At 39.7% G+C, this 23,935-nt stretch overlaps 1 protein-coding gene across 2 annotated transcripts in view; it reads right to left on the bottom strand.

Annotated features, from left to right (window-relative positions):
• Positions 1-366: 366 nt before the first annotated feature.
• The window catches only part of ADRA1A (adrenoceptor alpha 1A), a 122,212-nt gene continuing 98,643 nt past the window's right edge, over positions 367-23,935 (bottom strand). The window contains exons 3-4 of one of the 2 annotated variants that reach the window (XM_051974152.1): positions 9,769-10,004; positions 367-3,246 (exon numbers count right to left, since the gene is read on the bottom strand). In XM_051974152.1, coding sequence (XP_051830112.1) covers positions 3,238-3,246; positions 9,769-10,004 — 245 coding nt within the window. In that variant the 3' untranslated portion in view covers positions 367-3,237. Of the gene's footprint in view, positions 3,247-8,661; positions 10,005-23,935 lie in introns of those variants that run through there. The other variant, XM_051974151.1, reaches the window with a different exon arrangement.

The raw sequence follows: 23,935 nt of genomic DNA, 5'->3' as shown, positions 1-23,935 counted from the left end.
AGGTCTTGAGAGATATATACCATGAGACTGAGCTCTGTGAGTTTGTGTTGATTTGACTCTGATTAGCTAAGAGAGTCTCCAGAGGAAGGAAAGCCAGACAATGAAGAATCCAGAGACCAAGTCATAGGAGTGTCACTTGAAGGAACTGAGGATATTTACAATGAGAAGATTTGACAACTGTCTTCAAACAGGTTAAGATTTATATGTATCAGAATGATTAGATTAGATTATTCTGCTTGGTCCCAGAGGATAGAAATAGGAGCAGGGAGGAGAAACTAGGGAGAAAAAGCATTTAACTTGATCCGAGGAAAAGAAGAGATTTCTAAAAGTTACCTTGGTGTGTGGTGAGTATGTGTGTGTGTGTGTGTGTGTGTGTGTGTGTGTGTCTGTGTGTGTATAAGTGTGTATGCATGTGGAGTATGTTCTCCCTTCCTGGAAGTCTCAGGGCAAGAACTGAATGATTATCTGTCAGGTATAATCTCTTTAACACTCTTTTTAATACATGGACTGGATCTGATGGCTATTAAAGTTCTGGGACTTAAATGAATACATTTGTCAAACTATACATTTTGAATTAGACATTTTGAACTAAATATTTTGGTTTTCTCTGATCTCTCAGAATTACTGCTCCTGCCTCTGCCTGACCAGTCACAGAGTCCTCCTTATACTGCATCTCCAGTTTTTCCCTCTCTGCTCCTGACGTCACCACCCTAGTACGACCTTCACCATCTTTTCCTGGACTAATAACCTGCCCTTCTTTCTATAGTGTCTCCACCCCCTTATTCTTTGCATGATTTCTAAAACAACTTTCCTAATATACATATTCTATCTCACTCTCTGGCTCAAAAGCTTTCTCTGACTCTCCTTTGCTTCTGGCATTAAATATGAATTCTGTAGCTCGACATCCCAAACCTACTATATAGTAAGTCTTCATCCTGTGTTCTGATGCTTATCTTCCACTTCTTCCCTTCATGTTCTAGTAAAATTGGACTTCTGGCTATTCTTTGAACTGCTTCTGTGGATTCCCTTTGGCTAGAACATGTCTTCCTTTAAGAATGATCTCAGTCCCAGGCTCATCTTGGCTCTCCCTGAAACCTTCCTAGAACAATTCCTTTTGACATCCTTTTCCCCCCTCAAATGCTTTACGTTTCCTTATCTGTACATATTTTGCCTCACCACTTCCATGTCTCAGTAGACTGTGAGCTTCTTGAAAGCAGGAGAGCTTCAGACAATTAACACGCATTTAGTAAGCACTTACTCTGGGCCGGGCACCGATAAAGAAAGGCCAAAACAGAAAGCTTCTTGCTCTCAAGGAGCTCACATCCTAATGAGGAAACGACATTCAAATTTTTGCATTTTAGGGGTATTTAAACAATTTTTTTGCCTTGCTGTCCCAAGTATTTTTCACAGAACTTTGCATATAATAGGAACTTAATAAAATTCTTTGAATAAAAATGGTGAAGAAGGTGATTTATCAGAGGAATCAGCTCTTTTCATGGAAGTAAAGAAGAGTAAATAGGGCAAAAGAGAGGACAGGGCAAAACAGAAGAAGATTCCGTGAGATTATAAAGAAGTGGGCTCAGTGTCCAAGCTTTGAATAGTAGACATTAGTTGATAAATCAGTCTGACATGCATTATGATGGGGATGAAGGGGGGAACTAGGGATCTCTGTGGAGAAAATAGGTTGTCTTGCAGTCAAAGAAGAAGAAGACTGGCCTACAAATTGTAACAGACCCTTCAAACTTCTGGGCCCAGTCCCTAATTGGAGGAACAGGAACTTCTCTCTTGGCCAGAGTTCTGTCCTACCTTAAATGAAGAGGTCATATTGTACCAAATCTGAGGTCCCTCTAAGCTCTGATGTGCTGTGTTTCTGTGAACTGGTTGGCCTGACTCTAAAGTTTCTCATAATCCTAGATCTGTATTCCTATTAATTAGGGAAAGCCATGAAAATAATGGCTAATGTCTTAAAATAATGAGCTCAGGGCATCGGGGTTTTCTGCCTTTTCTTCTACTTTCACAGATTCAAATTTGCCTTGTCTCTTTATTGTATTCTATTGTATTCAATTGTACCATTCTGTTATGTTGCAATGGACTTGTATAATTTTAATGGCTCATTAATATTCCAGCACCTTAGGATAATAGGGCCATAGATTTAGAGTTAGAAGATATCTTAGTGGTCCGCAAGTGCAATGTCCTTATCTTACAGTTGAGGAAATTCAGCTTCAGGAGTTTGTCCAAAGCCACCCAGAGAGTAAGTGGATGAGCTGAGGGGGGAATCCTGGTATGCTGTCTCTTTGCTCTCTTCCATGGTGTCTAGGTTCAAATCCTGGTTCTGACTCTTACTACATTTATGGCTTTGGGTCATACTTGAGCCATATACATGGTAAAGGCCCTTCATCTTTGAGGGCCTTTGTTTCCTTAACTTTAAATGATGACATTAGACTTGATGACCACTGGGCTCTAAATTTATGAATCTATCATTCTTTCATCTCCCAGATATGGTGTATTTTTAATCCTGGATTTTTTTTTTGATTATGATTCTTTGTCTATCTTAGTGATGATTCCCCTCATTTTTTTTTTTTTTTAACACACAACACTACACAAGGTGAGCAATAGAATGCCTGATCGTGCTATAATAAGAGAGTTGTTTTTCTCATTCGTCTCATCACCTGTCCTGGATCTAAAAGGCAGTGAAAACATTATTCAGCTACCCAACTTTGAACAAATTTCAGAAATGAGTGTGAGGAAAACAAAAAGCCATTTTTGCTGGCCACTTTGTCTAATAGCAACTTTGGTATCACCAGTACCAGTTATCCATGCTTCAGGAGCAGAGAACATTGTGGGACAGCTTCCTTGTGTAGTGTAGACAAGATTTTTTTATGTGATTGCCATCCCTTACCAAGTGAGCTCCTGGGAACATGAAGAGGAGAGAGGTGAGCTGAGCATCTGCAGACAGCTTGCGCATTCTCTGTAGGAAGCTTAACTCAGTTACCATGTGCCTCAGTGGCCACTGGCTCTTCCACCCCCATCAGCAAAATTGCAAACTGTGATCTCCACTCACCCATCTTGCAGAGGCTCTGGAGGGCCACAGGGCTCATGGCCAGCATTGTTTATGAAGATGGGAGTCAAAACAGGCTGAGATCAGCCTTGCTCCATGACCAAGTTTGTGGGCAAGGAACAGATGCATAGAGTGTCCTCAATGGCTCCGGCTGGAGCTGTTTGAAGGTGTTTTCAGAGTTAAAAGTCCTAGTGGTATGAAAAGAGATTACAATAAGTGAGCACCGAGGTCTCCTCCGCACCTGTTCCTTAGTTGCTCTAGTGGACTTCCAAAGGTGCGTTTTGCTTATCAGAGCACATTAAATTGCCATCAACGAGACTCCCTTCAAAAACACCTAATTAAGTATGGTCTTCATAGGCAAGAGAGCATCATCTTCCCAAAGAGCAATGAATTTGAGCAGAACTAGGCCCAGAAGCAACTGAAGAAAGCTTGAAGAATTTTGATTAAGAGTAACTGTGATTAGACACTGAGAAAAAAAATAAATCGCTAACTCAAACAAACAGCTGGTGCCATATTCCCATGCTCAGATGAAGAACCTTTGTTCCCAAGACCAGCAGGTCAAAGTAAATGTATGATGTTCGTCTTGATCTAGTGCTTATTACTCACACCTGAAATGACCTCAATTAATTTACCATTATTTAGGAAAAGAAGTTAATTAAGCAAGTTAAAAGAAGTAGAATCTCATACTTGGAAAAGACTTCCAAGATCATCTGATCCAGCTTATACTTGAGCAAGAATTTCTTTTTTGTTTATTTGTTTGTTTATTTGTTTTTGCTTGAGGCAAATGGGGTTAAGTGACTTGCCCAGAGCTGGAAAATATTAAGTATTGGATTTGAACTCAGATCCTCCTGTCTTCAGAGCCAGCGCTCTACCCGCTATCTAGATGCCCCGAGCAAGAATTCTTAGTAAGATTTATGACTAGCATTACCCATTTAGGAACATCCCACCAACTCCAAAACTGCCCATTTCATTTTTGGAGAGTGACTATTTAGCAGATTTTCAAGCCAAAACCTGCCTATTGGTAACCTCTATCCATTGCTCTACTTTTGCCCTCGTAGGCTCAATAAAAAAGGCCTAACCTTAGGGTTGTGTGAGGACTTAAGGTATAATGAGTAGTTATAACTTTCAACAATTTCATTATTGATGGTAATCTTGAATGACTCCTAAATTCTCTCCCAGTAAAATCTAAACTCTTTAAAGGTAGGGAGTTTTGACTTATCTTTGCATCCTCAGAGACTAATACTGCCTAGTTCATATTAGTTACCCAGTAAATATTTGTTGAATTGATTTGAATTGAACTGAATTTGTCCTCCTAGACAGGGCCAAATCTTATCCCATTCCATCAACTCTTGGAAACATGGAATAAGATCAGAGACAAGAAATCTTGTATTTTTTTTCCCCTTACTCAACCAATTCTCTTCCCATCTGTAATGTCTTAGAATAGAATCTGGATGCTATAAGTGACAAGGTTGTATAGAAGTTAATTATAAGGATAAAGAGAAAAAGATTTGGGGGAACAATTTGAGACCCTGAAAAAGTCATAACAGGGACTATTATTTCATTTCATTTGGGTGAGCTGGGACCTAGCTCACCCAAAGGCATGGTTTTGGTGTCTTAATGTTTTAAGTGGATAGTCACATACGCCAAATGCGGTCTTTTGGTAGGAATAGTCTAGATATGAGAAAATGTGTAAAAGGTTCTGATGGATGCTGAAGTGTTGATAGTCAGCCAAATAACCATTTTCTGAGGTTCTTCATGTCTCTTTATCACCAAAGCAACACAGGTCTTTGTCCAGTTTGAGACTGGCATTTTACATACCCACATAATCCCTAGTCCTGTGAGTTTAGCCTTTCCCATTAGTTGTGATGACTTCTAGGGTTAGAGAGTCACTTTAAACCTCCTACTTGAATATATTCAAGAAGTCTTTTCAATCCCAATCATTCTGGGTAAATTCTCTAGACTAAAAATAGAGGCAGTAAACATGAGACAGGAAAAGGGTCTAACCATGACTGTCATTTGCCTAAAACAGAAAACGCCAAGGCTTGGTGCCAAAATATAATGATTTCAGACAGCGTTGTGTGCTCTGAGTCATAGAGATTGATTTGGTCGCTTGGTTAAAAAGCCAACTGAAATCGCCAATCTCCCCCTCCACCCCCACCCAACAGGCTAAACTTCAGACGATATTGTCAAAAATTTAAATCGACAATTGCATATAATTTTATGACCAATTTGTGCTATGGAAAAATGTCAAAGTATAATTCTTGGTTCCAGAGAATGAGAATGAGGCTGGAGTTTAAGGTATTTAGGGATATTTGACCTTGTAATAGTCATTATGGTTGATGCAAGTGATTGGATAATTTTCTGGTTAGTGAATTTTGCTAGAAAAATAAGTTTCCATCTCATTTTTTGTTAGCTAGTTTTGTTTTGTTTTTGCTTCTGTTTTAGGTGGTTAGTACAGGAGGATTTTGGAAACAGAATGACCTTGATGTGAATTCTGTTCCAGTCACTGATTGTGCGAGACTTGGAAAAGTTATTTAACCTCCCTTAGCTTCAGTTTCCTGATTTCTAAAATGAGCATAATGAAAGTATCCATAGCACAGGATTGTTGTGAGGATTGAATGAGATAATACGTACAGGGCTTTGCAAATCTTCAAGCATGATATAAATGCTAATTATTACCCTTGATAATAATAATTAGCATTTATATAACCCCATAAATTGAGATTATAGATAATTTGACTTCAAGGTGCTTAGAGATCTTCTCTCAAAACCTATGGTCTTTTTCAGGGGAACCACATGCTGCTATTCTTTTCAAGAGGCTGATAGTCTCATTTTCTGTGGGTGAATGAGGGGTCTTGTCTAGACATTTCAACTTAGAAGAAAACAGTCCCATTCAATTCAGATAAATTCATTAAGACTAAGTAAGGATGACAGACAGAAAAGTTCATAGGACCATTAAGTTAGAAGTGGAAGGGATTTGAGTCCAACCTCATCTTTTTACAGATAAGGAAACTGAAGTAAGGAGGGATTAAGTTACTTGTCCAAGATCCCATAGATCATAAGTGGAACAATTGGACTTTGAAACCAAATCTTCTGCACCAAATCCAGCTTATTTTCCCCTGTGGAATCATTCTAAACCCTTTAATTTTTGACCCCTAAATTCTTCCTATTTAGGAAGATTTGCCAGACATGACAGGGATCCCCATCATCTTTTGTAACCATTATCAAATCAGTGAAAGTTATAAACCAGAGTATCATTGACTAAGAGATCTTGAGCTCAAAATCCTTGAGTGAGGTCTTTTTTTGTTAGAAGAGAGAGAAAGGGATTTGCCCATAAGGGAAGCTATGATTCATGATGTCCAGCTACCATGCAAACCATGCAAGGTGGAATTATACCAAAAGAAGTGAAAACATATGCAAGGAAAGCTCTTTCACTGGAGAAGCTGGTGGTCACTTTCAGTAAAGAAATGGAACAATATCTCCCAACTCTTCCCAATTGTGCAAATAATTCCCACAAAATCTCTTGATTAATCTCCATTAGACAGGTTTTCATTGCAACATGCAAGATGATGATCTCAGACTACAGTATCCTTGCCAGAGTTGCAAGAAAGGAAATGAAAGTGTAGCTTGTCCTGGTTCCCAGGCTAGATAAACTTTGTACCTTAACTAGGGGAAGTAATCAAGATTTATGTCCCAGGGACCCATAATTTTGATCAGTGACAAAAATAAAAATGGGGCTACCAAGTCCTTGTGGCCTGTATTGACTTAGAAAACCACATATTAACATTAGCTCTGTTCTATTGTGTTTTTATTTATTTTGTTGAATATTTCCTGATTCCATTTTAATTAGATCTGTACTGGTGAGTGTTGAGAGGAGGACCAAGTGTTTGACACCTCGGAGAATGCTTGAAAGCATTTGCAATCCTTCAAGACAAGGTACCGTGGAGTTCAATAGCTAGTTAGCAAGAACAGTAAGTAAAGATGGGAAGTAACAAGGAGCAATCCAAGATGAACACTTGCGTTCTCTACCCCCCGACTATGTATACTATAATCATCTCCTGCTATTTGCCCTGGGTGCAAAATTCCTAGTTATGTCTCTGCTCGCTAAACACTTTGAAAACATTAAAAGAAAGGTGTTAAACAAAGAAAAGAAAGGACCCATGGAAATGGCCCAGAGGCCATATGGTAAGCCGTGACCCTACTGATCTGGCAAGAAAAGACACATTTGAATCGGAGCTGACTCCTGCCCACACAACACAGGTGTGTGGGATACTCAGTGCCTGGAGCATCATGCAACAGCATGCAATGGATACTGAAATCCTGATGTGCCTGGGAGGATGAACAGCCCTCCATTTGCTCAGAAATGAGTTCCTGAAATAGTGGGTGATTTATGGAGAAGGGTCTTCCTGCCCCAGCCAAACTGAAGAGGCTGTGGAGTTATTTGGCAGTCTCAACCATCAGGTGCAATGAGTTCTCGTTTGCTCTTTTCCCTTCCCTTTAGTGTGCTGCAAATGACTTTTTTTTTTTTTATCAGCTCCTCAAAATGACTTAACTGGTTTTATAGTTAAGATGAATCAATTCAAATCCAACAGATATTGATGGAGAGATGGAGAGCCAGGCTCAAGATCAGGCAAACCTGGGTGAAAGTCCTGCCTCTGATTGGCTGTATGACTCTGTGGTAGGGCTGCAGTCAGCAAGACCTGAATTGCAGGTCTTGTCCTAATGCTTACTGCCTATATGGCCATGCAGGTGCTGACCTACGTTGATAGAGGGAACTTCCACACTGGGAGTTCCATATACCAACAAAATCAGGTCTAGTTCCTCCATTATCCCTAGGGGACAGGGAGGACAGGTGCTGTAATAGGTGCTGGAGACACAAAACCTAAATGAAATTATTCTCCCTTTTAAAGAATTTATATTCTACTGGGGGATATAATAAATAAAAAGTATGTAAACATCACAAGTAACTTTCAGACAGTGCTTTCAAGATTTGCAAAGCACTTTATAATATCTGTTGGGTCACACAAAAACCTTGTGAAGCAAGTGCTTTTCTTTCATTTTACAGGTAAAGAAACTGAGGCACGGGGTCACATAGTTCATAAATGCCTGAAGCAGGATTCCAGCTACTCTGCCAGGCTGACTTTCAAAGTGGTAACAGGAGGCAGAGTAGTAGCCAAATTCTCATCCTAATTGTCTGGTAGACTGTAAGCTTCCTGATGACAGGAACTATTTTGTTTTCATCTTTGTGTTCCTAGAGTCTAATACTGCACCTTGAGGATAGAAGGTACCTAATACATTTTTTAAAAATTAAATTAAACCCAAATCTGAGCTTTAATAGAAGGTAAATTTCTTGAGGGTAGGGGCTATTTCACTTTTGTTTTCCACTCCATTAGGGTCTAGCAAAGTGCCTGGGACATATTAGGTGCTTAATACATGCCTGTTGAATGAAATCAAATCTTTTGATTAAATGTGACTCTCCTTCATCCAGCACTTTGTCTTTATCTCTCCATTAACCCTATAACCCTTTACCTTGGACCTTAATCATCTGTGTGCATAATCTACCTCTTTACTAGACTGTGAGCTCCTTAAGAGCAGGGACTGTATTCTTTTTTTTTTTTCTTGTATGTCCAACATCCAGCACATAAAAGGCAATTACTAAACATATGGTGAATTATTGAACTTTACCAGTAAAAGATTTCAGTCATCTTATTGGCACTTTCAGCACCCCATTCCCACTCCCCACCCCTCAAAAGAATTTCCCTTTTTCCCATTCAAAAACTCAATGAATGTCATCTCATGCTAGTCTCTGGGAATTGAGGGCTGGCATCAAAGCAAGAATCCAGAGAAAAGTAAACTTCACTCTCATATTTCCCACAGTAGAGATTCAGGAAGGGTCCACAGTGGTCAGGTGGAAGCACTTTCCCTCGAGGAGAAGGGAAATACGCTTAGGGATATTGAGCTCCATTTTGAATCTTCTCCCTTTCCCTCTCCTGTTCTTATTCACTAAAATAGTGACTGAGGCCATCAGTAGATTCAGCCTGGAAAAAAAAATATCCTCGCGCCATCAAGAAATAACTCCAAACTTAGAGTGTGCGCTGAAAATATTCCCGATGAAATCATAATCATATATTTATAGTCTTTTGGATTGTGGAGGAAATTTTGTTTCCCATGATATATTTCGTTGGAACGACCATAGACAAAAAGGAAGGCTCAGAGAGAAAGGGTTCCCAGCAGGGAAACGATTGCCATCGTTCTAAGTCACCGGACTGCGAGATGATCTCTCATCTCTCTCTCTCTCTCTTTCCTCCCCACCCCACCCTACAAGGAAGGCCATTGCCTTAACTCCAGGAAGAAGAACCATCCAGGCTTGATGAATGGGAGATGGAATGTCAAATGACCCATTCCTCCTCCCTGGGGACTGTTCCAGCCCATTAGACCTCCTCCCCATTCTCACTGAGGGAGATGGTGTGGATCTTAATGGTGGGCAGTTGGCGGTTCTCTTGGACGGCCGAGCCTGAGGCCCCCACGCAGCAGCAGACCCTCAGAAAGCTTTTGCTTCTCACCCGGGCCGAGGTGCAGGAGGATTGGTCATGGGACACGGCTTTCTTAGGGGGCCCACTGGAGGTGGAAGAGAAAAATTTCCACTCGCAGACCCCCTCTGACTTGGAGATCTTATAGAAGGTCTCCCCTGATCCCACTGGGATACGCACCAAATCCTTGTGCTGTTCTATGGCGTGGCTGGGTGGGTTGAGGGTATAGCCAATGACATGTTTTGTGGATTGCCTTCTTCGGAGACACTGGATTCTCAGGACATTCTGAAACGCCTTTTTAAACTCTTGACTGGAACAGGGATAGATGATGGGGTTGATGCAGCTGTTTAAGTATCCGAGCCAAAAGGCTATTTTAAAAACAGTATCCGAGGGCTTAGATTCAGGAAAGAAAGACCCTAGAATAAAACACAAAATACATTCACATACATTAATTGGCCGGGTTGGAGCATAGCAGAATAAGGTGATATGCACAGGGTTACAAAATAGAGTACTGAGGCAGAAATATAGATTTTAGGGCAAAAAAAAATAGAAATATAATTGTAAAACGTATCACTGTCATTAGCAGGCTGTGGGATTCTGGGTATGTTTGTCAATCTCTTCAATTGTAGGATGAGGATAATATTTGCATTACCTTTTTCACTGGGCTATTGTGAGTTTGTAAAACAGAAATTTGAGGGTTTTTTAAAAATGATGTATGTAATTTTGGAAAAATCATTCAATTTCTTTGAGTCTCAATTTCCTCATCTGTAAAATGGGAATCATATGTGCAATCTCACAAGATTGTCGCAAAAAGCAGGTGAGAACTGTTTGGAAAGCATGCTGCTAAGGGCATAGAGATGGAGGGATGTTATAAAGTTTGTAAATGGTTTGCTATATATTTGTACCAAACCCAATCAAGAGGCCTTCAGATTTAACCTTGACCCTGGCCAGGTTGGTCTCCTCACCTCTCGAACCCACCATGTTTATTTTTACATCTGGGCCTTTGCTTTACTCCTAATACTCAGCAAACTCCCAATTACATCCAGGATCAAATATAAAATCCCTCTGTTTGGTATTCAGGGCCTTTTGTGACCCTGCCTTCTCCCACCATTGCAGTCAGTTTACACCTAACAACCACGTATTCTTCAGTCCAATGGTTAAACTCCTGGCTGTTCTAGGAAGAAGACATTCTACCTCTGGGCTCAGAGCATTTGCTCTGGCTGTCTCCCATGCCTGGAGTGTTCTCACTCCTCTTCTCTGCCTTCTGCCTTTCCTAAATTCTCTCAAGTTCTAGCTACAATCCACCATCTACAGGAAGCCATTTGAAATCTCTATTAGTTCTAGGCTTTCTCCTCTGTTAATGATTTTTCTTTTTTGGCACATTGCTTGTCCATACATATTTATTTGATTGCTGTCCTCCCTCCTCTTAGACTGTGAGCTCCTCGAGGGTATGAAGGGGTTTGGGCTTTTTTATCCCTAAATCTTAGCACCATACCTGGAACACACTAGATTCTTAACAAATGCTTCTTGACTAACAATATGGAATATTCTCCCCACTCAATCTATTCAAATCAATGAATCAACCAATAATCATCCTTCAGGATCCAGCCCAGATATTAGTTCTTCTGGGAATTCCTCCAGGAATGGCTTTCTCTTTCACCTACTCCTGAGCCTTACGGCATCAGCATCGCCTTTGGTGGACGATGTCCTTCCCCCAATGGCCACATGGTATCAAGAACTAGACCTGGAACCTGTATTTGAATTTTATCTTCAATACGACTAGTGGTACAACAGAAGAAGCTCTTGGAACTTTAGTTTCTTCATCTCTTAGATTAGTAACAGATCTCTTTGTAATAATAATATGTATAATATAATAAATTATACTTAACATAATAGTCTTTGTAAGATTTTAATTTTCCTTGTAATTATCTCTAAAGGTTATGCAAAATGCTAAGTAATTTTCTAGCTCTAAGGGTTACTAAGTGATTTGGTTCACTTTCCTCCTCTCTAATATGAGCTAGGAAGGGTTGATTACTGTTGTCTCTTCCAACCATAAATCCTATAAATGTTGACTCATAGGTTCCACCGTCTAGTGGACTTAAATGGATACCTAAGGATAGGCAATGAGGGAGTGTAAACCTAGTTTACAGCATCTTATCATTTTGGGAAATGGGTTAAAACACATTTATTAAGTAAAATGATGTCATTTTGGTCCTCTTTAAGAAAGGCAAAAACCAACCATTAAGCAACTCATTACTAAGTGCTTGATACTGTTCTAAGTATTCTTAAGTTCTAAGTATACTGTTCTAAGACAGTTCCTGCCTTCAAGTAGCTTGAAATCTAACAAATAAAAAGTTAACAAATATGTTCATAAGCCCATATACAGGATATATAAGAAATATTAAATATAATATCACAATAATATATTATAATATAATAAATATAGTATAATAATATTTATGTAACATAATGCATAATACAATAAATATATATTAAAAGAGCAAATTTAATAGAATTAGGAGGAGTTAGAAGGAGCTTCCTATAAAAGATGAACTTTTAGTAGGGACTTAAAGGAAGCCAGAGAAGTCAGTCTGAAAACTTGAGCTGCCTCCCTTCTCACATTATCCCTTCAAATGATGCATCAATGCCTCTCAAGTGAATACAAAAGCATCTCTCTAATACTCCTTTCCCGGTGAATCAATCAAAGGACAAGGTGGATGAGTGGAGAAGGAACAAGGTGGGATGGACCGTGAGTTACACCATAACCAAACCAAACCAAACCAAGGGAAGGGCCAAAGGCCACCGTGTCTGACTAACTGCAGAGAGAATGTTGACACAGAACAGAAACCCAACGTTTCTCCCTCTGGCTCAACCAGTTACACTAAAAAGCAGTATCACTAACAAGATTGCCTATATTTTGCAAAAGCTTGAGAGTGTGTCTAATGACTGTCAGGGAGAGCTGGGCACATCAAAACTACCTTGGCTGGGAGTCTCTCTTCTCAAGGAATTAGAATGGGGACAAATTTTTCCTTTTTGAGAAATTTTTAGTAGAGAAAAAAATACAGATTTCTGAACTCTGAGACCAAATGCTAAGGAGTGGTTATGAAGCTGTCTGATATTGATCATAATCCTATCAAGTGGTTACCTTCTTGAATTGATCATTAGTTGAGGTTAAGTGTCAGAAAGCAAAAATGAGTGGAATAATAAAAGACATGGAAATATTTCAGATCATATGCTTGAGGTGCAAAATTTGGGGATCTCCTTTCTTTAAGTCCATCATTATTTCTTTTCTCAATCCTTTTACTTGCCCCCTTACTTTCTTCTGATCTCTCTGCCTCTGAAAGTCTTTCATTTGATTCTCTCATTCCTTCTACCCAACAATATCCTAGATGTTAATATTCTCTCTATCCTTCTAACCTCTCTTGACTGTAGCAAAATTTTTGCTTTATCAGCATTTCACAGATATGTTTTAGAAAAGGCATAGATCATAGATTTAGGCCTGGATGTGACCTCAGAGGATATTTGTCCCATTTTATAGATAAACAAACTGGGGTTCCCAGAGTGAAATGATGATATATATTGCAATAAGATTCAAAGAGCCACTTGGATTATGAATGTGTTAGTTTCTCTGAGTTGAAAGCCAAAACTTTTTCCAAACTAATTCATACAAAGATGTGACTAACTAATACACCTAATCTCAGCAAGTTTTCTTAGAAATCCAAATAAGATGGCTGACATTGAATTTCTGACAGATTGAAGGAGGGATATGTGTGTGTGTGTGTGTGTGTGTGTGTGTGTGTGTGTGTGAGATTATGGTTCTTAAATCACAGCACTCAACGTGTTTTCAAGTTTGAAGCTCTGTCATTGTGGAAGAGAGATTAGTATCGATCAGTTTAGCCATAGAAGTTAGAATTAGGAACTATGAGTGCCATTTGTCCACAAAAAAATTATGCATTCAACAATGGAGGTCATCCCATAGTGCAATGGATATTTTTGTCCCTTGCCTAACAACCAAAAAAAGTGGAAGAAACAAACTCCTGTCACCATTAAAGACAATGGCTCCAGCACTCTTGGGGCTCAAACGCCACATTTTGAGATATGGTTACAGAGGAGATATAAATATCATCGATGAAAACAAAGATGGGAAAATCACTGTCCTTGATAAGTGGTTGATTATTCACTTGATTCCCTTGAAGATCTTCAATGTGGGCAAACCTGTCTCCTGTCAATCAGGTCTTTCCAATTTTAGACAAGCTCTAATTGTGAGGAAGTTTCTCTGGTATCCAAACCTAAATTGGCCTCTACTCCCCTTCTTCCCATGACATCTAAGTCTTCCTCTGTGGACAACAATTAGTATGGTTCATCTTTTGACAAGGAGCCCTTCAAATATCATCCCTCTTTTCAGGGCTAAACATTTCCAATTCTTTTAGCTAATTCTCGTACGGATTAGTAAGAGAAACTTCACCAATTGGGATGTTTTCTGTACACTCTACATTATATCAATCAATAAATATCTGTTAAGCACCTACTATGTGCTGAATGCTATGCTAAGCACTGAAGATACAAAAAGAGGCAGTGCTTAGAACTAAGCACAATATGAACAAGGTGGCAAAATAATAGAATCCTGGATGGGATTATTTTTATTGTTGTTATTGTTATTTTTAGATGGGGTCTGATCAGAACAAATCCCTTCCCTTTATTAGTGAAGGTCCAGAAAAGGAAATTTATCTGTTCTCTTATAACAATCAGAAACTAGACGCAAAACTGGGAATATAATTCAAATGTATAGTTTCTTGTTCTACTTTCTTGCCATTATACTAACTATCTAGCTTTGTGAAGTCCGGACTAGCACCCTGGAGGCCTCAGGAACAGCCGGAGTCAGGATACATAAAAGTCCTTGGTCTTTAGGGGGAGAAGTGAAGGAGACAGACAAACTGCCACAAGCTCGCCACCAATCTCCCTTCTCCTGATCTTGCTACAAAGTGAAGTTCTCTCACCTCTCTCACCTTACCCCTTAATCCTAACCTACAATTCTCTTAACCCCAAACATTGAGCCAGCATTAATTGTGAGAAGAACAATTCCAAACATATGCTAATGGAGTCATTATCTTATTTTGAATAGGTAATTAGCCTTAAGTGCTCGGTTGTCTGAGTCAAGTGCACCTATTCAGAGTTTCAGTCCTTTACATAGCTTTATTTTGAATTTTTTTAAATTTATAGAAAAAAAAATTCCATAACATAGCATACAAAAAGATGATTGCACATTAAACTGCAAATCCATTATGTACAATTTGCTATTACTTTTAAATATATAATAATGTCATCATGTAAATTTCTTTTTTTCTTCCATCTCCATCCTAGAAATGACTACCATTCATTAGACACACACATGTAAAATTTTTCTATACATATTTCTATTTATCAGTTCTTTCTCTGGATATAAATAGCATCTTTCTTCATAGGTAGATTTTTATTATGGGATATTTTGTAACCCAAGAATGAAACCAAAATACTGATAGTGATTGATTCTGGAGCTTGCAGACATTTAAACTTATGAAGGACACCATAAAACAGTGGATGAGAGCATTGAATTTGGAGCCAGAAATAGCTGGATTGAATCTCACCTTCTAAGCTTACTATCTCTGTGACATGGGGCAAGTCACTTAGACTCTCTGAGAAGGAGGTGAATTTAGCCTTTAAAATCCTTTCCAGTTCTGTGATCATATGATTGTTCTTATAAGAGTAACAGGAATGCAAACAAAATTAGAAGGGAAGAAATAAACTGGCAAATAATTTTTACATTCAAGGGTTCTGATAAAGACCTCATTTCTAAAATATATAGAGAATTGACACAAATTCATAAGAAATCAAATCATTTTCTAATTGATAAATGGTCAAAGGATATGAACAGCAATTTTCAGATGAAGAAATCAACCATTTCTAGTCATATGAAAAGGTACTCTGAATCACTATTGAGCAGAGAATTGCAAAATTAAGACAACTCTGAGGTACCATTACACACCTCTCAGATTGGCTAAGATGACAGGAAAAGATAATGATAAATGTGGAGGGGATGTGGGAAAGCTATGATACTAATACATTGTTGGTGGAATTGTGAACCATTATGGACAGCAATTTGGAACTATGCCCAAAGGTCTATCAAACTGTACATAATCTTTGACCCAGCAGTGTTTCTACTGGGCTTATATCCCAAAGAGATGACAACAAGAAGATTATACGATGATCAATCGAATTGATTGAGGCCAGTTCCAATGATATTGTGCAGCATGATAATTGTGGGGAGGAAATACATACATATATATATATATATATATAATATATATATATATATATATATATATATAGAGAGAGAGAGAGAGAGAGAGAGAGAGAGAGAGAGAGGAATTGCACATGTTTAACATATATTGGATTATTTGCTGACTGGGGGAGAGAGTGAGGGGAAGGGAGGGAAAAAGAACTTGGGCTCCTGTGTTTGCGTTCCAATCTTGGCTTCAATAGTGTGATATGACAACCAAGAAATTTGATGTGACCATGGGCTGTATTAAGAGACACAGTGTTTAGAGAAATAAGTATTAACTTATTATTTATAATTGTCATTAATAATAATTAGCACAAAGTTTTACAAAGTGCTTTACAAATGTCAGCTTATTAGGTTCTCACAACCCTGAGAGGAAGATGCTGTTATATTTTATAGAGAAGAAACTGAGGCAGACAGAGGTAGAGTTACTTGGCTAGAGTCAAAGCTAGGAAATATCAGAGGCTGGTTTTGAATTCAGACTTTCCTGAGTTCCAGAATGTTACCTACTATGTATCTAACTGTCTCATATAAGAGGGTATCAGTTCCTCTGCCCTTGCATGGCTTTGATCTCATCTAAGGTATTTTCTTCAGTTCTGAGTTTCAAGTATGAGGAATAATATCAGTGGGTCAATGGATTGGGCTTAATGGCCTCTGGACTCTTCCAATTTTGGAATTCTAACATTCTGTGACACATACTAAGTACTGTGTGATATGGGCCAATTATCTGCCCTCTCTAGCCTTCGGTCACCTCATCTCTAAAATGGACATAATAGAATTGAAAATATATAATATATAGACTTATCTTGGGGGAAAACATCCATAAACCATCAAATGCTCTAGAAATGTGAATTATAATTATTGCACAATTTCCCAAATGGAGGATTGTGATCTTTTGAAAGTTTGTCTATGATGTGTTAGGTTCTGAAAATTATAATCTTTGTTTTTTTCATTTAATATATCATCTTAAAAGGAGAAGAAGCTGAGGTGATAGAGTTCTGGAGAGAAGAATCAGTCCTTCTAAAGTCTCAATTCTCTCCTGCTTTTCACACTTGTTGGGCTTGGTTTGAATATAATACTTGATAGTCAACAAACTCTGATCTTACCAGGGAGCTCCCAAAGTGGGGTTAGTCTTATATTATTAAATGTATCTTCTCACTCAAAAACAATTATTTATTAAGTATCTACTTTGTATCTGGTATTGCGATAGCACTGACAACATAAGTACAAAATTAAATGTCACTACCTGCAAAGAGCTTATATTCAAATCCAAAGAGCTTTATGTCAAATGTAGACAATATCTATCTATCCATCTCTCTATACATGTATGTATACATATATAGCAAATAGATACAAATATATGCATATACTAAATGCATTTAAAATGAATAAATGCAAAAATACACACAGTTGTTAAATACAAGGTTGCCTGGGAGGACAGATATTCAGGATGATGATGATGATAACTGTAATAATAATAATAATGAGGATGAGGATGAGGATGATAATAATAGTTGGCATTAATGTAGCCCTTTAAGATGTACAAAACAATACAGATATAGATATAGATATATACACACATGTATATGTGTGTATATATATATATATATTAGCTATATCTCGATATTTTATTTTCTTATTTTATCCATGAAACAATCCTATGAAGTTGGGGCTATTGTTATTCCCATTTTTATAGATGAGGAAATTCAGAAAGCAGAGGTCATATAGCTTTTAAGTGTCTAAAGCAGGAATAAAAATTAGTTTACTAATTACATTTTTTGCTAATTATACTTAATCAGTTATAGTAGGAAATTATGGCTTTGTAAGTAAGGGAGTTCCTTTGGAACCTCATTTCCCAGAATCTCAGAGGTGGAAGCCGGTCTCTGAGACCAGCTAGTCCTATCTGTATGTGAACAAGAAAAGCGTCTACAGTTATTGTGTCAAAGTCAGTTAGAAATGGAAACCCACTAAACTGTACACAGGGATTCCATTGGGCAAAATGTTGACTTAGAAAAACGCATGTTTATATAGTTCTTTGAAAAAAATCAATGTGCCAATACATTAAAATTGATTAAGAACTACATTTTAAATACAGGGCAGCTAGCTGGCTCAGTAGAGTGCTGAGTCTGGAGTCAGGAGGACTCAACTTCCTATCTTCCTAGATACTTGCTAGCTGTATGACCCTGGGCAAGTCAATTTGCCCTGTTTGCCTCAGTTTCCTCATTTGTAAAATGATCTGGAGAAGAAAATGGTAAACTGCTCTAGTATCTTTGCTAAAGAAACCCAAATGGGGTCATGGGGAGTCAGACATAACTAAAAAATAACTTAACAATGGCAAGGCTACTTGAAAGTACCATGGGCCACGTGAAGCCACGATAGGCTAGGTAACATTTCTGACTTCTGCTCTACAGCATCCTTGACAAAATGGCATCTGGCCTCTGACTGAAGACTTCCAGGGAGGGGGAAGTTGAACTATCCCAGGGAGCCTCTTCCATATGGAGATGGCTCTAAATATTACAGAAGCTGAAATCTGCCTTTTCATGATCACTGGTGTATGGGTTCTTAGATCTGGTGGAGATGAAGGAGGTTTCTCATTTAACACCCTTCTAATCCATAAGGAGTAATATGTTATAACAGATAGAGAGCTAGTTTCAGGACTAGTAAGATCTGGATTCAGGTCTCCCCTTTGACAAATACCGGTTCTTGACTGGTTCCTTGACCTCCCAGCATTCTAGACAACTCTTGCCATATCTTTTAATTGGTTTTTCGGCTTGTGTCTCTTCAACCTAACTGGGTTGCTGCCAAAGTGATTTTCCTAAAGTGTAGATTTGGTCATGTCACCCCCTATTGAACAAACCTCAATATCTTCCTATCTGATCCTTTCTCCAGGATCAATTATAAAGCCATTCATTTTGCATTTGAAGCTCAGGCCCTTCTGATCTTGCCAGATGATACCCCAGTACCCCCCATCTGCGAGCCGGCTACCACAGGCTACTTGCTATTCCTTATACATGGTGAATTCCCTCCCACTCCCATCTTTGGACCCTCTCACCCCCAAATTTAGGATGTCCCTCTTTGGCCTTTGAATTTCTCTGTCCTCCTTCAAGAAGCTCAAATCCCAGTTCCTGCCAGAGCTCTTGGCCCGTCTCCAAGCTGCCAGGGCTTCTCTTGTGAGATCACTCTCTATCTACTTTGTAGGTACCATACATGACTTGGCTATTTTTAGGCTGTCTCCTCCATAAGAAAGTGAGCTCCTCCTGGACAAGGCTGTCGTTGCTGCTCTCAAACTTAGCACAGAGCACAAGAGTCCTCCACAGTAGACTTGCTATGGCTCCAAGTTACAGAGAAGGGCCTGCCCTGAAATTGGGAGGAGAAATTTCCTCACCTGGGATTTCTTTATACGTACATAGTCAGTCCTTCTATTTGTGGATCTGTTAATGCAATGAGCGCTCAGTGATGTAATCTCCCATCTGTGTCTTCTCTTCTGTCTCAGTTGTTCAATAGCCTCCTCCTGCAGGGGCGGCCATCTTTGTTCCCCCACTCCTTATTGTCCTGTCACATCCTTAGCTGACTTTGTTTTTTAATTGGCTCCACCAGTAGAACCCAGATGCTTCCTGAAGGAATAGGCTCTGTAGCTTTTGATTTTTTAGCCCAATTCCCCGGCACAGAGCAGGACCTCAGCAAATGCTCCTTGAGTTGACTTTGGCACCTTCTCCATGGCAGCCATTGGGCTGAGCGTACACTATAAAGCAGTCTCTGCCCTCATACAGCTTACATTCTCCTGCCAGGAGAGCAATACAAAGTGCATACAAGAGCAGTATGATTTAATTTGTGGGCGCTCTCAAAGATCTCATGTTCTATTGGGAGAGTATATATATTGTCTCTCCCAATAGAATCTGCATATATATGCAGAGAAATTAAGACAAAATGTATATGGAATAAATATGAGGGTGAGGGCAAGCCTTATGAAGAGTGAGCCCCTGATCTGAAATCTGAAAAGAACTTGGGGGAGGGAAAGAGGGAGTCCATTCCAGCTTTAAAGGAACAGGCCATCTAAAGCCCGGGGGGCTGGAAATTGATGGAAACCTGCTAGTGCAAAGCTCTCTGAATCCCCAGATCCAAGATGTCCACAGCTAATTAGTTTAAGCTCAGGCCTTTCCCTTGAGGAATGTGGAATGTCCAAATGCTTATCTGCCCTGGACAGCAGCTCCCGGGTTTGTGGGCATCGGAGCAAAACTTTTAACCCTTGGCTTGGCTCCTCTTAGCTAAAGCATTGCCTGCAGAGAAGGGTCAGCCAGACAAAGTCTGTCAGTGCCCAAGCAATATCACTTCCTGAGCTTCTGGTTCTGCCCTCTTGGGTTAAATAGTCTGAAGACCGCACCCTGTGGCAATTCTTCAAAGACAAGAAGGCAGTTGTCAAGGCTCCCTTCCTCCACCTTGCTCATGTCACCCATTAGAGATCCTTCCCCCTCCTGGATATCCTCCAGCTTGATTATGTTCTTCCCTCAATGTCTCCAAAAATGGCACTTCCTTGGCGCATGAGATCCATCTATAAGAGGCTCATTCTTTTGACTGGGTCCAATCGACTTTATCTGCTGTATGAATGCTGGTAAGCAGGGCTAAGCCATGTTTTTCATTAGCCCCGGAAGGAGATGAATATAATCAGATCGACAGAATCACAGCTTCTCAGAGTTAGCCGTGGAGCCCAATCCATACGTGAATGAGAGTCTAAGATTATGGACATCCAACTTCTGCCAGGGAGGAGAGGTTACCCACCGTACTCTGGGACAACCCTCATTGTTGGGAAGCTTTTCCCAGCATCTGGATTGAATCCTCTTCTTGCTTCTGTTTCTGCCCCCTTGGGTCAAACAGCACCCCAGTGGGAATACTACACCTCAAGGCAATTCTTCAAAGACATGAAGGCAGTTGTCAAGTCTTCTTTCCTCCACCTTGCTCATGTCACCTATATGAGACCCTTCCCCCTCCTGGATATCCTCCAGCTTGACTATGTCCTCCCTCAAGCTGTGATGTCCCCCAAAGCTCAGACATTCTAGCTGGAAGGTATCTCATTTTACAGAAAAGCAAACTGAGGGCCCAAAGAGTGAAGTGTCCTTGTAAAACCATAAGATCTGAATCAAAGTCATCCCAAAGTCAGTGTGCTTCCTACTGCCCTGGCAGCTCCATGTCATACCCTCAATAAACTCCAGTATCAACCCCCAAATCTTCTATTTGTTGTTCAAACTCTTGGCATCTAAGCCCCTGTTGCCCTCATAGGCTTCTCACACTTTCCCCACTTCTGTGTACTCTTCTGTGGTCTCTTTGCTGTCCCATAAACAACATCCTCCCTCTCTTGGCTCCAGGAACACTTTCTGGCCATCTTCCTGCTCCTCCCATTCCCCCCGCATGGAATGCTCTCCCTCTTCATCTCTGCTTTCCCTAATTTCCTTTAAACCCCGTGTTCTAAGGCAGCTTTTCCCAACCCCTTTGAACGCGTGTTCTCCCTCCCTTCATATTTCCTATTCATCCTGAATAGCTCATTTGGACATATTTGCCCTTTTTTTTGTACCTCTAGCACTCAGCACCTGTGCTTTGTGAACATTTATTAGCCACTATTATCACTTATCTTTTCCTAAAATCTTGCTTTTCTAGAGAAGGAAGGGGGAAAAGAGAGCTCGAGGGTAGTCTACACTATGGTGCCGGAGGTGAGGGCAACAGAATATCAGCTTAGCAATGGAAGGCGATATTAAAGATCATCTCACTGAATGTCCCAATTTTTCAAAGGAGGAAACTGAGGCCCAGATGAGAAAAGTGACTTAACCATGTACACACAAGTAGTCATTGGCAGAAGCTGTTAGGAACCCAAGTTCTGAGTGTTTTATATTCATTGTTTTTCTACAAACAGAAGAGCCAAGGCACCCATTTACAGGTTCACCTCCTTATCCTCTGCCTCGGTTTTGCACATCTGGATATACCTGAGAAACTCAGGGACAAAATTCCTTAAAGCCCGTGTCTTCCAAGCCGGCCTGTCCCCTTGCTGAGATTTCTTTTCTCGCTGATGGAGATGCCCTCATTCAGCAGCCCAGCTGATGAAGATACATGGCCAGCCCATGCCCTGGGCATCCTCTGCCCGTCACCCAGGACAGCTTGGTTGTGCTCAGAAGAGCTTTCCTACTGCAGTGAAGGCATAGTCTAGACCACTCTCAAAGGACAGAGAGACAGCAGAGAGCCTGAACCTTATGTCAGATGAAATCTTATCTCTGATACTGGCAATAGGAACCTAAACATATCATTATTTCTCTTTGGGACTCGGTTTCTGTCCCTGTAAAATGGAATTTTACTATCAACTGCACAGCAAAACCCTAAAGGATTATGTGAAAAACAGCATGGTGCAAAATAATTGCTTGAAATAATAAATTGTATATGGTATACATATGCTAATAATATGTATATAATATATATCATTATATTATATATTATACACATACAATATATATAATATAATATAACTTAATAATAATAATCAACCTACATAAATAATAGCAATAGTAATTGTCATTTGGACTGGAAGATCTCTGAGTCTTTTCCAGCTAAGACCTGGGATCTTTGAAGTGATCTTCTGGTAATATCCTGGGGTCTATGTCTCTTCCCCATGGGGCAGGCTCCCTCTCCTCCCCTAAATGAAAAGATCTCTTCTCCCATTTGCCCTTCTTATGCTCTGGCTCTGCCCCTGCTGCCCACCTTCCAGAGCTGAGCATGACTAATGATTTATAAACTCTAAAAAGTTTTCTTTTTTTTCTTTTCTTTTTTTAAAAAGAAACGTGAGTTTTTATTCCCATCTCTACCTCCTTCTGGGACAAATTTCTACTCCTCCTTCAGGCCCCACCTGAAGGGCCCCCTCCCCCAGGAAAGCTTTCTTGAAGCCTCTAGCCCTCACAGACCTGCTGTTTGACTCTTACCTTATATGGTCCCGTTTTCTAATCCTGAGTCTGGTTACCTTGTGGATGGCTCCCAAGGGCAGGGCCTGTATTTGATACTTCTTAGATCTCTCTTGCATCTTCCTTATTAGCCAACATCACTAGAGCCTTGACTCAATTTGTCTTGATCGACAAAGGAAATGGGGGGTCTGTGTCCCCTTCAGTGTGAGCTGTTTGCCCAGATCCAGGAACTGGGCCTTTCCCTTCCTGTCCTGTTCTCAACTTTCCTGAACTATTTTCTAGACTCTATTTATAAGAAAACAAAGGCAGTTCTTCAAATAGCCTTTTGTATCACTGTTACAGACACTTCATAAAATGATTACTTCTAGTACTTATAAAGATGGTTTATAGTGTCCTGGCGAGAGGGCAAAGCATGTAATTAAAAGGTAATAAACATCACCGTTCTCTCATCAGAGGATCAAAAATTTGTGGGATGGGAGGGCAAAGCCAAATACCACAGGCCTAAGGCAAGAGCAAGCAAAACACTTCCAAGGAATCCCCCACAGAGACTGCAGAAAGTATGTCAGCCTTTGGTTTCAAGGGTTCCAGATCCCAAGGTTGTGGTCTGCTTACCCACTGACTGCTTCGTGCCAATTTGGGGGTTGGGCCTGATGGGTTACAGTCTCGGAAGGGGGAGGGAGGTTAGCTCCTGGGCTGCTGGAATTGGAGGCCGGCTCATCCTCATTCTGGGTCATTTTGGGTGGGATTGATCCCAAGACAAGAGGGATTTGAGGATCAGTTATTCAGAACAACATTATAACAAAGATAATTCTAAATCTGTGTTGTAGGATGAAAGGGAAGAGGAAAGAGCCTACCTAGTTCATTTCTTGCTTTTTCTACCTCCTCCATGAAAATTTATCACACAGGGCAAAGCTATGTTATATTTTATATCTATATGTCTCCATTTTTTTCTTTTTTTATTTCATTAAATTTATTTAATATCTTTCCCCAGTTACTTTTTTTATTAAAGCTTTTTATTCCCCCCCCCCAAATATATATATATATATCCAAAATTATCCAAGCATATATATATATATATGCTTGGATAATTTTCAAC

This window comes from Antechinus flavipes, chromosome 2, assembly GCF_016432865.1.
Source record: "Antechinus flavipes isolate AdamAnt ecotype Samford, QLD, Australia chromosome 2, AdamAnt_v2, whole genome shotgun sequence".
Lineage (NCBI taxonomy): Eukaryota > Metazoa > Chordata > Mammalia > Dasyuromorphia > Dasyuridae > Antechinus > Antechinus flavipes.
Note: the sequence above shows the minus strand (reverse complement) of the source record. Positions and strands in the feature narration are given on the sequence as shown.